Source organism: Oculina patagonica, chromosome 2, assembly GCF_052425735.1.
Source record: "Oculina patagonica isolate OP01 chromosome 2, crgOcupat, whole genome shotgun sequence".
NCBI classification, from domain to species: Eukaryota; Metazoa; Cnidaria; class Anthozoa; order Scleractinia; family Oculinidae; genus Oculina; species Oculina patagonica.
The window spans coordinates 17,729,694-17,743,017 of record NC_135759.1 but is presented as its reverse complement, the minus strand read 5'-3'; the positions used below and the strand labels follow the sequence as shown (position 1 = coordinate 17,743,017).

General features: G+C 39.9%; 2 protein-coding genes across 2 annotated transcripts in view; one reads left to right on the top strand and one right to left on the bottom strand.

The window, feature by feature from the left end:
- LOC144643301 (uncharacterized) overlaps positions 1–5,452 on the bottom strand; it is a 203,599-nt gene extending 198,147 nt beyond the window's left edge. Inside the window, exons 1-5 of the mRNA XM_078502505.1 lie at positions 4,793–5,452; positions 3,430–4,575; positions 1,770–2,143; positions 1,160–1,443; positions 341–529 (exon numbers count right to left, since the gene is read on the bottom strand). Of these exons, the coding sequence (XP_078358631.1) occupies positions 341–529; positions 1,160–1,443; positions 1,770–2,143; positions 3,430–4,575; positions 4,793–5,129 (2,330 nt within the window). The 5' untranslated portion in view covers positions 5,130–5,452. The remainder of the gene's footprint in view (positions 1–340; positions 530–1,159; positions 1,444–1,769; positions 2,144–3,429; positions 4,576–4,792) is intronic.
- A 6-nt stretch (positions 5,453–5,458) lies between these two features.
- LOC144643328 (RCC1 domain-containing protein 1-like) lies at positions 5,459–12,897 on the top strand. Its single transcript, XM_078502539.1, has 7 exons — positions 5,459–5,761; positions 6,649–6,903; positions 8,202–8,379; positions 8,897–9,018; positions 10,266–10,454; positions 10,905–10,934; positions 12,099–12,897. The coding sequence occupies exons 1-7, from the start codon at positions 5,518–5,520 to the stop codon at positions 12,287–12,289; spliced, it is 1,209 nt and encodes a 402-aa protein (XP_078358665.1). The 5' UTR covers positions 5,459–5,517; the 3' UTR covers positions 12,290–12,897.
- Positions 12,898–13,324: the final 427 nt, after the last annotated feature.

The window sequence follows — 13,324 nt, the reverse complement described above, 5'->3', positions numbered from 1 at the left end:
TTCACATAGTCACAAACTAAAGGAAAAGATGAAGTGCATCAATAGCTTTTTTTTACCAACAGGCCTGCAATGCATCCAAAGAACTAACAGCTACATGTACATACATGTAAAGCCATCTGCACACATTGCATGCCTACAGTGCTGAAATTGTTAGGCCTGCAATATGTGCGAAGGGCCACTGCTACATAGTACTCTGCACACATTGCATGCCTACAATGCATGCTAAGAGCTAACAGCTTCAAAGCCCTCTGCATACATTGCATGCCTATGAAGATAACTGTTGGTCTGATGCCAGTCTAGACTTGAGAAAGTAAAGACTTGTATCTTGCAGGCAGCGTACCTTTGTGTCAATGTTGGTGGAGGAGGCTCTCTCCGTGGTTTCCCCTTCTTCTCCACCCAGGCTTGATAACGTTCTGCACACTGAATGCTTCTCTCGTACTTCTCCTCTTCTTCCTTCATGGTGTTCTCATTTTTGTCCTTCTTCTTTTTCTTCACCTCCTCTTTGATCTTCTCATCCTTGTTCTTTTTCCTGCATGAAATACAACAGTTCAGTCAGAAACCTATGCAAGTTTTCCTACCCAGTAGTTTAGCTTTTAATCTTCTTATGTGTTGACTACAGAGATTGCAATTATTTGTGTTGATATTTTTTCACTCAGCTCATGAATAAGTCTCAAGTTGTTGGAAGGAGGGAAGATCAACTCAACTCTTGATATTACAAAATGAATCAATTTAAAATCTACTGAGCAGGGTAGTTACTGTCTTTAAAAGAATCAATTAAAGTACTGGTAATGTGTTTGTAACACATAGTTACAAAAATGTTTGGTGCTCCAGTTTTGTCAAGGTTGTACACAATCTTAAGTCATGCCTTAGAACATTGTACAAAAGAATTACTTTTTTAAATTTACCGGTACTGTCTATAAAATGACAAAACTCTTCTGCAGGCATATTTAGAGGGAGGGCACAAAGTGCTAGATTTTTAAATTTTGTGGGGGTGGGGGTGTAAATACTTGCATATCAGATTTGCACAAAAATGTCCTACAATAATTACATGCAGTTTACACTTGTTGATGTTTCACAGTTTCCACAGTACTCCATTACTCATGAATATTAAAGCTACATTAAAGCTCTAGTCACGTTAATAATTAAATTTTGAACTCACCAATTATCGAAAACTTTTTGTGCACTTAAGGTTTTCTCTTGCTTTTCTTCCTCCTCTTTCTTTTTCTTGTTGCGCTGTTCCTCTCTCTTCTTCTGGTGTTGTTCTTTAAGTACCTCATCTTTCTGCGTTTTCCAAGATTCAAAGTACTTTTTGGCATCTCTTGCTTTTAGGTTTTTCTCCTTTTGCTTTTCTAGTTCTTTTTCCATCAACTCTTTTTTCTTGGCATTCTTTTCTTTGTTTCCTTCTTTTTTCTGTTCATTCCAGGATTCAAATGCTCTCTTTGCCTGTGAAGAAAATGAGAAATTTTCAAAAAGGTTTATAACTTACAATACATTGCATAGTAAGCTTAGTGATGCCTACACTGTATTTTAATCAATAATTATTGACTTCTAAAGCGTTGTATTTAGCAAGCAACTTATCATTGGCAATTTTGCAATGGTTTGGTGCAATTTGATGTACCTTTCTATCTTATAAACCAGAATAATGGAAGGCAGGTTTTAAAAAAGATAAAGCTTTGGGATGGCAAAAAGAAATTGCATGTGTTTGATAGTACATATTTGAAACAAAATAAACTTCTAACAAGACGAGTTCACAACTTGCTTAAATTTACCAATTTTTTACGTTCACATTCTTCCTGTTCTTTCTCCTCAAGTTTTTTCTTCTCAGCTGACTTGCTGGCAATTTGTTCCTTCAATCTTGCACTTTTCTTTGCCCTCCACTCATCAAACACTGCCTGACGTATTGATGATGTATCCATCAAGCCGCCATGCTGTGATCCCCTTGCACTGCCACTTTCACTCCAGGTCTCTGGACTGGTAACTCTTAAATTTGTCATTGAAGATGACCTCTTTGGTGTTAGATTCCCACCATGAGAAGCACTTCTAGTGTCTGTCCAAAAGTCTGTGGGTGTGTCTCTGGGATGTGGTGTTCGTGTCATTGTACTTATTGCTTGGTTGGCTTTTAACGGTCCAGATCTACCACCACCTGGAAAATAACAATTAACCACAAGTATTGTAAAATGGACTTACTGTGCAGTATATGAGCAGTCAGTCTGTCAGTCAGACAGCCAGTCGGTCAGGCCGTCAGTCAGTGAGTCAGTCTGTCAGTCAGTTAGTCAGCCAGTCAGTCAGGCCGTCAGTCAGTCAGTCAGTCAGTCAGTCAGCCAGTCAATCAATCAGTCAGTCAGCCAGCCAGCCAGTCCGTCCGTCCTTCCGTCAGTCAGTCAGATAGCTAGGCAGGCAGTCAGTCAGTCAGTCAGTCTGATAGTTAGGCAGGCGGTCAGTCAGTCAGTCAGTCAGATAGTAAGGCAGGCGATCAGTCACTGTGACCTTTTTGAAAGTCTGGCAGTGTGAGCACCAAGTTGAAAACTCAAGTGCAAGTTTATGTTGTAGCCTGTGAAAGTAGTTGATACTCATAGCTCCAGGAAAGTTTGGCATAATCGTCCTCTTTTGCAAATACCAAACTGGCCAGGAGCAATCAGGGGTGGCTGTATTAACAGGTTAGTTAGGTTTAAACAATATTAATTTTTTCCACAATTGTCTTTTTTCTTTGTTTCTTTATGAAATGCTTGCCACCTGGTTTTTGTTATAGGTTGATTTTCAGTTGAGATGCAAATAGCAAACCAGCAAGCAGTTGCCAGTTGCAACTGACAGCATTTAATGCTCTACTTTGTATCCCAGTCAAGCCCCCAGTTGGCATATCTGCAGAGTGCTGCCCATGTACTAAGACAGGCACAAAATGCAAACTGAATTGGCAGACTTTCAACCAGTCAGTCAGTGCTACAGTTTTTGTTTTACACTTTGTTCTTGTACTTGTGATATGGTATCATAATGTAAGAAGAAAGAAAATGGAGAAGATTAGAACAGCAAAGATTCTGCAGATTCCTGCAAGACGTTACTTGCAACATTTGATCCTTCAGGTGGCTGCAAAGACCCTGCAGGTCCTTGCAAAGACCTTTGCAGAAAGATCCTTAAATCATAAGGATCTTTGGCAGGTCCTTGAAGATCTTGAAAGATCCTCAAAGATTGTGCAAGGTTTTTCACAAGGGGTAATCTGATTCTCACATCAGGTCCAGGCTCTCGGGCAACCCAGACCGGCTACACAAGGGGTGGTATTGATGTCACATCAGTTCTGCAGGTAGATGTTCAGTTCATTGTGCATGAATTTAGAAAATAATTATAATTTCTGTTCAGGAAAGGAGAAAAATGTCAAACCCTTTTTGTAAACTATGAACTCTGGTTCAATCTGGTTCTATTCTAAGATGTATTTACCTGAATCAGTAGCTGATGTACCTTTCTTTCTAAACCCTCTTTCATCTGTGGTTTCAATAATGTTCTCTGTTGAAGGAACATGCTCTTCAAAAGTGTCTGTTATATCAGATTGGGCTTTCAACTTGGTCATAAAGGAACCTTTTTTAGCACTCATAGGTCTCTGGGGAGTGAGGCTCTTTTTTAACTGCACTCTCTGAGCCCCTTGTTCTTTTGGTCCAGAAAGTGCCTTCTTTGTTGGTGTACCCTGCCTAGATGACAGTGTCTCAAGACTTGACGCTTTCTTCATTAAAGGTGCACTGCCTGGGCGCTTTACATGGTTGTCTTCCTCTTCTGATGGTACATGTTTTTTCATAGCATTGTCAGCCATCATGCGACTGCGAGGTGATGGCTTAGGCGGTACCCTTGGTGATTCAGATTGCTCCTCAGGGTCTCTGAACTCCCTGTTACGACTTTGCTCTTCCTTGTAATACCGTTTACTACCAAACAACCCTTTTCTGTTTACCTCTCTCGTATCATCTTCACTTTCCTCAGAAGAGTCTGACCTTGCTACTGAAACTACAGGTCGACCTTTAACCTTCTTCACCTGACCTCGTCTCAAGTTTCCATCTTGTTCAACTTCTGGCCTGTCAGTTTTGTCCAAAAATGGACCATCTTCCTCAAATGTAGAAGTTCTAATTGTAGGAATCTGAGGTCTAGTGTGATTTTCGTGTGTTTCTTCTTGAGTTTTTTTCCTTCTTGAAGGAGCCACAGGTTTATTGGGTGTAGTTTCAGTCTTTTTATATTCGCGCCCTCCAGAACCTCTCTCCAAAGTTTTAGTCCTTTCATATTCATGAACATCGGAGTCTTGTTCAAACAGTTTTAACTTTCCTTCTCTTGGCGACAAAGCAGGCCTTGCTCTTGGCACAGGCCTGGGTGAAACCATGTCAGGTGAAGAGCTCTTTTCTTGACGTTGTCGAGGTGATGTCCTTGGAGGTGGAACCGGATGTCTGTCCTTTGTTTCCTTTGATTTGATTGGCCAGGTTATTGCTGAAACATCCTCACCGTCTTCATCTGACGACTGCTGTGAAGTTGTTACTGAATGACCTTCAAAATGTGACCGTCTAGCTGCAATAGCAGGACGAGGTCTAGGGGCTGGTCTTGGTTGCCCTACATGAAGACAAGACAGCACAATTAATTTAATTATAAACCATTCCTTTTCATTGCCTTCTACAATGCATAAAACATATAATTCAAGATAATTGTGGACAGGTCATAATCTGACTGATTACCTTTTCAGCATTGCACACCTTCTGATATGAAAGAAAAGCGTAGAAAAAACTTCTGTTTTTATTAATAGTCTTGTCAACAATAAACATAAGCTTACCTTTGTCTTCGCGATGTGAATATTTATCTTTCGATGCTTGTCTCTCTCCTGAAGTTTCTTTTATTAACTGATCCACAGACCCTTCCCTTTCTTTAGACTTCGATTCTCTAAACAATCCGTCAAGGGAATCTCCAGCTGACCCAGCAGAAGAGCGATTAATCCTTCCTTGAGAATTTTCTTCATCAGAATCCGAGTCACTCAGCTCATGACTTCCAAACGACACTCGCTTCGTTGGACTTCGTTTTCCGCCGAAATCTTCGTCACTTTCGTGCAAATTTCCATCTCCCAGGGCGCCATAGGTCACTTTTTGTTTAACTAATGTCCTTTTGCTGCTCATATTTTCGTGTTCGATGACAATTTTTAACGTAAAATTTAACCGTTAACGTGAAAAGCTGCACAGCATATTTCAAAGATTATGTAGATTCCATGTTGCAGTACTCCAGCAAAGTCCTTTCTTCCATTTAATTTGAGTGGATGGTTATCATCTTCACAATGTGCTTGGCTGAATGGATAAAATTTTCAACAATCGCCAAAATAAAGGCAACCAAAATATCTTGCCTAATAACAAATCTCACACCAAACAACAAAAGGGAAACGTTCAAAAAATGCGTGCATTTACATTTTCCATGGTTATCGCTTTGCGTCCAAGCCTCCGACTAGAAGGCCAGGATGCTTACCAAACAAAATGGCGGACGACTTCAGACCGAAAATATCACACGTTTTTCATGGATGAATCCGAACAAAAACCAACTACGAGGCCAGCATTCAACTCTGAAGGAAGCTTTCAATGTTTTGGTTTTGGATACAATGGCTTTGGACAAATTAGCCCTCACAAAAGTGCCAGTAAAGGCGATGAAGTCGAGACTTTTCCACCGCGATCTTCAGTTGCAGCTCTAACCCCTGTCCCTTTGAATGTTGACTGTGTCAGTAGTATAGTGGCATCCTGGTCGAACACATTTTATTTAAAAGGTATGTGTTATTGCGAGCTGTGGTTATTTAATTTATCTCGGAAGATCCGTAAAGTGTCACGTGATGGCAGCGGGAGTTTTAATTAGTTGGAAGAACTATCTCCAAATTCAGTTCTGTACAATGTATTTTAAATTTTTATTAATTTGAAATGCAGGTGCTCTTAGTTTCACAGCTCATTTTGCTCAACAAAACCTTCTGACATATAGAAATCAGTGGCGGATCCAGACCTTTAGAAAAGTGGGAGGCCTGATCATCCAGACCCTGAAATAAGGGGGGCCCTCTTGAAAATATTTTTTCTTGGCCATATGGGTCTCTATTTGGCCTAAAAAAAGGTGGGGCCATAATGAAGTGTAGTTCCATAAATTATCCATACCTCCCCTCCCCTTTTTCCTAATACCCCCCTCCCCCCCCCAACCCACCCCTCTGGAAATTCCTATTGAAAGCTTCATACCTGTCCAGTTTTTGGCTTTGGACCCTCCTAACCCCAGGAATTCCAATCCCTTCTGTGTGGACATTTTTTGTAATCACACAATCTGACAAACAAAGGAAAATAAAAAACAAACTTGTCTGAAAATGTTTAAACCAAAGATAAATTTAAACCACAACACATACAACTGTTTGTATCTGTTTTCATGAGACCATAAAGAAAAATTGTAGACTGGTCAGTTGATTCAATCGAGATGCTTAATAACCATGACACTCTGAGCCAGATTAGTTTGACAGCTCTATCCCACAATATTTTGATGGTAATCATCAGCTATTAAATATAGCTCAAACTGTTATAAGTTGTGCCAATCAAACAACTCAGATGTTTAGTAAAAGGTGAATATGTCTAGACAGAGTATCCCTTATTGCATTATTAATATGCAAATTATTTTTGTTTTAAGAAAATGGAACTGTCAGTACAATGGGATGGATTTCTGGAAGTAAAGAATTTGGAGAAGTGGAAAATCTGCTTCCAGATCATTTTCTTACAGATGCATGTTGTAGCCCGACACAACTTGCATGTCTGACCAAAGACGGGGACTGTTTACTGTGGAGTAGTTATACAAATGGAACATCAAAACCTGCTAAAGTGGAGAATAATGGAACAAAGTTCAAAGCAGTAGGATGCAGGGAGTCAAGCTGTATACTTGTAACAGGTGGTTATTAAATTAGGGGCTACATGTATGTCGTGATATTTTATGTCAATTTTTTCCGATGTGCAAAAGTACTTTTAAATTGAAGGAAACCTCAATAATTATAATATACAGTCGAACCTCGATTATCCGGACTCGTTGGGACTAGGCTAAATAGTCCGGATAATCAAGAGTCCGGATAATCGAATGTATGAATATTAATGAGTCCAAAAAAACAGGGCATCTGACACGATGCTGTGGTGCCGCGGATCCGCATAGCTCCGCATCCTCTGCATCTTCGGCGCATTTTTAAACATTAAACAGAAAAAAAGAAAAGTTGCTTCATAATAGCGATAAATCAGATGTTAACCATCCTCACAAACAAAAATTCCGAAGAAATTGATCATTTTGAGGCAGTTTTTCTCCGAAAAAAGCGACAAAAATATGCCGATTCGAACCTCCAGGCATTCCATGCGTCTTTTTACGTGATGGGCCTGGTGACTAGACATGGTGCTAACGTGTGGTGTCGACCGATCGAACTTTCTACGATGTTTTTCACTTCATTGAAGGATTTAAACATTCTGAATTTTGCCATTTTGCCTTGTAAACTTCAGTATAATACAAGTAAGCAAAGACAGAAAGCAAATTTATTTGTGTGAATGTTTTTATGGCTAGTGGAAACTGAATAAGGAAGTCACCTGCTTTCGATTGTAAACTACACATCCGAGGTTTTCCAAAGTTTTTTTGACAGGTAAACCACCTTGAAATAAATAAAAATCGTCGTAGAACTTAGTTATATCTGGTCTTGAATGTAACTGATTAATATTCGTGAAAAAATTGGGGTCCCAGAGAAGGAAGTCCGGATAATCGAGAAATCCGGATAATCGAGGTTCGACTGTAGTTTGCGACAGAAAACTACTCTCGCTTTCAGAGTTATGTGTATAGCGGCTTTCTATCAACCTTGTCTTTTAACATGCTTAACAAACAAGACTGATCAAAATCCGCTAATCACAGCCCGTTAGCACGACATTCTGAACTTGTGGGCTCATTTGCATGAAACCAACACTGGTATGCATCGGTTTTGATTGGCTCATTTCAAACATCATGTCAAAAGACAAGGTCAAAAGATGGGTATACATGTAGAAAGATAGCTATGCACATAACACTGAAAGGGAGTGTAATATACAATTAGTGACATAAATATACAGTTTAGAATCCTCCTCTCTAGATTGGAACAGAGTTTATCTTTATTAGTAAAATAAACGAGGATCAAAGGAAATTTTTCAATAATTACTTTTATTAATTAATTTGTTTTAATAAAGGTACTGGACAGGCTGGTTTCGTAAGTAATGCACAAGTCCAGGATGGCTCTGATACAAAACCAGTTCTGGTGTTCAGGCCAATAGATCTTACTAAACAGATAACCTCAGTAGCTTGTGGCAAAGAACATGCTCTGTTATTGACGTCATCAGGAGTGGTGTACAGTCTTGGAAGTGGCAGGTATTTTTTTTGTTTTTTGCTGGTATTTCCATTAACATAGTAGGCTCAATTTCCAGCCACTTTTCTGGAAAACGAGCCCACACTCCTCCCCCTTATTTAACAAATTGCCTCCTCTTCATCCCTCATACCCTTTTATCCAAACCTCAAAGAGTGCCACCAAGAACCAATATGGGTCATTGGGGTGGGGTCTGTTACAATGTTTACCCATGCAGTACATACACTGCTTTAAGACATGTTTTCAAAGTTGTTCTGTTCTGAGCTTGGACACAGGAGCCCTGTGATCCAGGGTATAGGGTTTGTTGCTGCAGACAGGCTCAATTTGCCTACATTTTTATACTGAACTAACTGACTAGCGATTTATACTTGGTTGCTACTCGCAAATGGAAAAATCGACCCAAGGAGCAATCAACCTGTTTTTTTTTTCTGTTTAAATCTTAGACATCTTTTTAATGGACTGGAAGGTTGCAGGCATGTTCATTCAAGTGCAAGTAACTGACATGTTTTTTTTTATTTTAAGTCGTGGTCAGCTTGGTCGTGGATTGTTGGTTGAAGAGCAAGGTCCAGAAGTTGTTCCCGCCCTGGAAGGAATCAGGATTCAGTTTATAGCTGCAGGCGGCTGGCATTCAGCTGCAATAAGTGGTGAGCAAAGATAAGAAAGGAAAACCTGATATAATTAATGAACAGTCTTGCAATGCATAAAGAAAAAGTCCGGGGGGGGCACCCTGTATATTTTTGGTTGGGGGTGTGCCGCTGGGAATTTGAAGGCCTTACCCTATACTAGACCATTTTCAGCTGATTTTTACAACCCTATACTAGACTAGACACCGAAAATCCCTACCCTATCCCAGACTTGCATTTTTTTAGAACTGTATCACTATCAGTGTTTTAATGGAAAACCATCTGTCAACAATGATGCCGCAATGTTTTTATTAACGTTTAGGAGATCCTCTTTCTCTTCTGAGTTTCTATTTCTATTCTGGACTTATTTCGTCATACCACCGATCAGTTTCCCGGCAAATGCTAACCTTTTCCAGACCAAAACTCTCTGATTTCTATACCCTATCCCAGACTAAACTGCTTGAAAACCATACCCTTCACAGCGGCACATACCTATGTAGCTCATGTATGAGAGTGCCCCCCCCCCCCCGGGGAAAAAGTGTCATCTTTTTTGTGGCAGTCCAGATAGTAAAAGGCTGTTCTGCATCTTGTATGTGATCACAAACAGCTTGTTGAGCAGTGCCTTCTCCACCATCCCCCATCTTTCAAGAGAGGAATTAAAGTAATAGCAGGAAGCTTATTTCAATTTAGTTACATCAGGTAGTACACATAAAAATAGATGACAGAAGAATATGTTGTAGAATGTTAACATTATACCAGGGGGCTCAAAAGAATAGAAGTTACTCAGTATGGAAGGGGGATAATATTAGAGAGCGTTTTCAAAGAGAAGGGCTTCCGCATTTAGAGCTTTACATGTGGCTAAATGGAATTTAGGCTTAGTTAGACTTAAACCAATGCTGGTAGGCAGCACATTAATGCAGCAGTCATGCGTATTGGGTCTGTGGGGACACCATGCTTGCCATGTGTAGAGGTGCAGTTATTTGTGTGGCCTCCTGCTCGAGTTAAACCATGCTTTTCTGCTGTGCATATATGGTAAACGAAAACCTCCCTTTGGACAAAAATGTGGACATTTTCAATTATTTGTTTATACTGTAGTTGGATGTTATCTGTTCAGAGAAGCGAAGAAAACTGCCGGCTTTACAGTGGCACACAAATCTTGATGGATTATGAAATGAATGCTAAAAGTATACATCATCAGTCTAATAAAAGCACATTGACTGACTCAAGGGTTTCACAGAGTTGAATTGTAACTTGTATCTTACCTTCAGAGTTTGGTGACCTGTACATGTGGGGATGGAATGAGAAAGGACAGTTGGGTTTGACTGTCAATCGTGATGACAGACAGTCATCAAGTGACCACGTTCAGTGTCAGACATTCCCTGTACCAATCAACTTCCCTGATGATTTAGAGATATTGACAGTCAGCTGTGGAACAAGACACACTGCTGCATTTGCTGGTATGCATATTGAGATATACTGTAAAATGGCCCCCTACTTATAAGCCTTCCCAGTTACATGCCCATATTTCTGCTAACGACAAAAATGTTCCTCTGAGCTTTGCTTCTCGGCCAACTGTTCCTTTCTTTGGACAAACTTTCAGCCTCGGCCATTATCTTCCAAATGAATATACCAGCTGCCCAGTATTGCTGGATTTTCCAGAACAATAATGTTGCAACATTTATTGCTACTAAATTTAAACAGAAAAACATGTCAAAGAGTGGGCTAATTCGTTTCACTTATACAAAGGAAAAAAAAAAAACAATTTCTGCCCCAAAATGGTGCCCTTACACAACGTGCGTGCCACGCCTTGTGCTCAACAAACCGTCTTTCAGACAATTCAAAAGCGGTAACATGGTGTGTCAAAAAGAGAATTTACTTTCATTAATAGTTTGGCCTTGTTCTTGTAGGTGACGGAAGTGTGTGGACCTGGGGATGGGGTAAGTTCTGAATACGTTCAGTTTTTTTATTGTGGATACATTCGTATTTTGCTGCCCTTTTCTGCTTTCAGTTCAAAAGCAGTATGTAGGTAGGTAAAGTCTGTTTTTGGGCCTAGTGGCCCTTCAGGCTGGAGCTTCTCCCAGTTTCCATAACATTAAGCGACTAGACGTATTTCTACTCCTCTCTGGGTGAGACGCTAGTCCATCAAAGGGTTACCCCCAACATTAAATTCGCTAGTACCCATTTAAACTCCCGGGTGGAGAGTAAATTGTCTGTGAGAGTAAAGTGTCTTGCCTAAGAACAATACGCAGTAACCGCAACCAGGGCTCGAACCCGGACCGCTCGATCAAGAGTGTAGCCTGCTTACCACTACACCGCCGTGCCTCCTAATGACACTTATATATTGTCATAAGACGGACATACGGACGTACAGACTGACATAATAAATACTACTTATTAACCGAGAGTGAGGTCATTACAGGGGAATATCAGACCGAGGCCTTGATGTATTGACCGAGCGATAGCGAGGTCAATACATCAAGGCCGAGGTCTGAGATTGCCCTGTAATGACCGAACGGACGAGGTTAATAAGTTATTTATTATATGGCCTTTTAGCGCTATTCTAAACTGAAATATCTAAAAAAAACCCGAGGTGAACTCGCTCTCGCTCTCTGTGGCTCTCTTCGTCGCTCATACTAAAGAAGTATCGGTATGCTAATATTTTTCTTTCAGTTTTTGAAAAGATAGTTACATTTTGTCGGTATTTATTGTCGTTCTCGCAATTGCGCTAGTAGCTTTTACTCACAACTAAAAAAACCATGTAAAAACCGCCGAGCCGAGAAAATGTTTCATAATGCCCGGTCATTACAAGAAAATAATGCCCGCTCAGCAGCCAATCAGAGCGCGCGTACTATTGTAGCCATATAATAATCTGGTATAAAACATATCTTTGGCTTCTGTCCCATCTCCGAGGAAACAAAGAGTAGGGCTTCCAGTAAATTTGGACTTTTTTGCAGATCTTGCACTACACTGTAAATAACGTTACTCTATCTTAATCAGCTTGCACTAGTTTCAACGCACTCACACAGTGATATCTTTTGTGATGCACCTGTTGCCTACAAGCAACATGGATGCAGAAGTGATGTGAATTTGTTATATTCCAGGCTATTATGGCCAGCTTGGACATGGTGACGGAGAAGACAGATCCACACCGACTGTGGTAGCGGCTTTGTCTTCAGTGAAGTCCAAACCAAAGACGCTTTGTTGTGGCGCTTGGTCGACATTTGTCAAAGTGATCTGTCGTCAAACAACACGAAGCTTATCTCTTCATGCGGTCACTTTCGTCGAAGTTTAGTATTCTCTATTGCTAGAAGTGTCATAAAAATAGCAGATAAGATCAGTCGTAACAGACGTCTGTATTGACTTCTGAGCCCAACAACTATGTTGTTAGGAAGCAACGATTCTGAGAAGATGCTTACTATAGCGAAGATCAAGAAGGATTTACAATGTGGACAAACGTTAAAAAGCAGAGCTCGCGTTTTCAAGTCTGAGTTTGCCTGGAACTTCTTCTCATGAACGGAAGAAAAAGATATGAGAGATATTTCCACAAAAAAGCAAATACAATATAAAACAAATTTAACGAAAACAATTGTTTTTCAATGGTGGGCTGCAGGAGCAACTGTCAGACTTACCTTTTTAAAAATGTATACACCGGGGACTTAGCATCTTCACTTCAGTGATAGAACCGCAAACAAAATACGTGGCTCGGGGGGAATGGGGTGGCCTAAAACGACCGACAAAAAATACAAGAAGTGCAAAGTCTTGATTCAAATCTGTATGTTTATTTTCTTGGTCTCCAACAAACACAACCAAGCTTTTTAACCTTTAAAAAGTAAAATATGGCGCAACAAGTGGGGAGAAAACCATCAAATGATTCTTTCGTCTCCTCCAAATTTAATAATAATAATAATAATAATAATAATAATAATAATAATAAAACTACGCTCCTATTAAAGAAAAAAAATAATTAATAAAATCATTTTCTCTTGATTAATTCAAGAGAGTATAAGGGATTAATTACATTGAACAACTGAACAGTAATGGGATTAATTGCATATCTAAAATGCAAATAAAATCTTGGTCATTAAAAGTGGCAGCGAAGGAAAACAAATAGATTAACCTAGAGGCAACACCTTGGGTATCTGTCGTATTGGTTTTGGTGGAAAATAAAGGAACCTGTGTCGCAGTTCTTTTTTTCTAGTGCAAATCTATCTCACTTGGGGCTAAGCACTTTTGAGCATTTGCTTTCGATGACGGACAAGCGTGAGCAGTTATTTAGCATCTTCAACCTTTGGAGGGAAGAGACTGTTTTGCGTTACACAGAACTTAA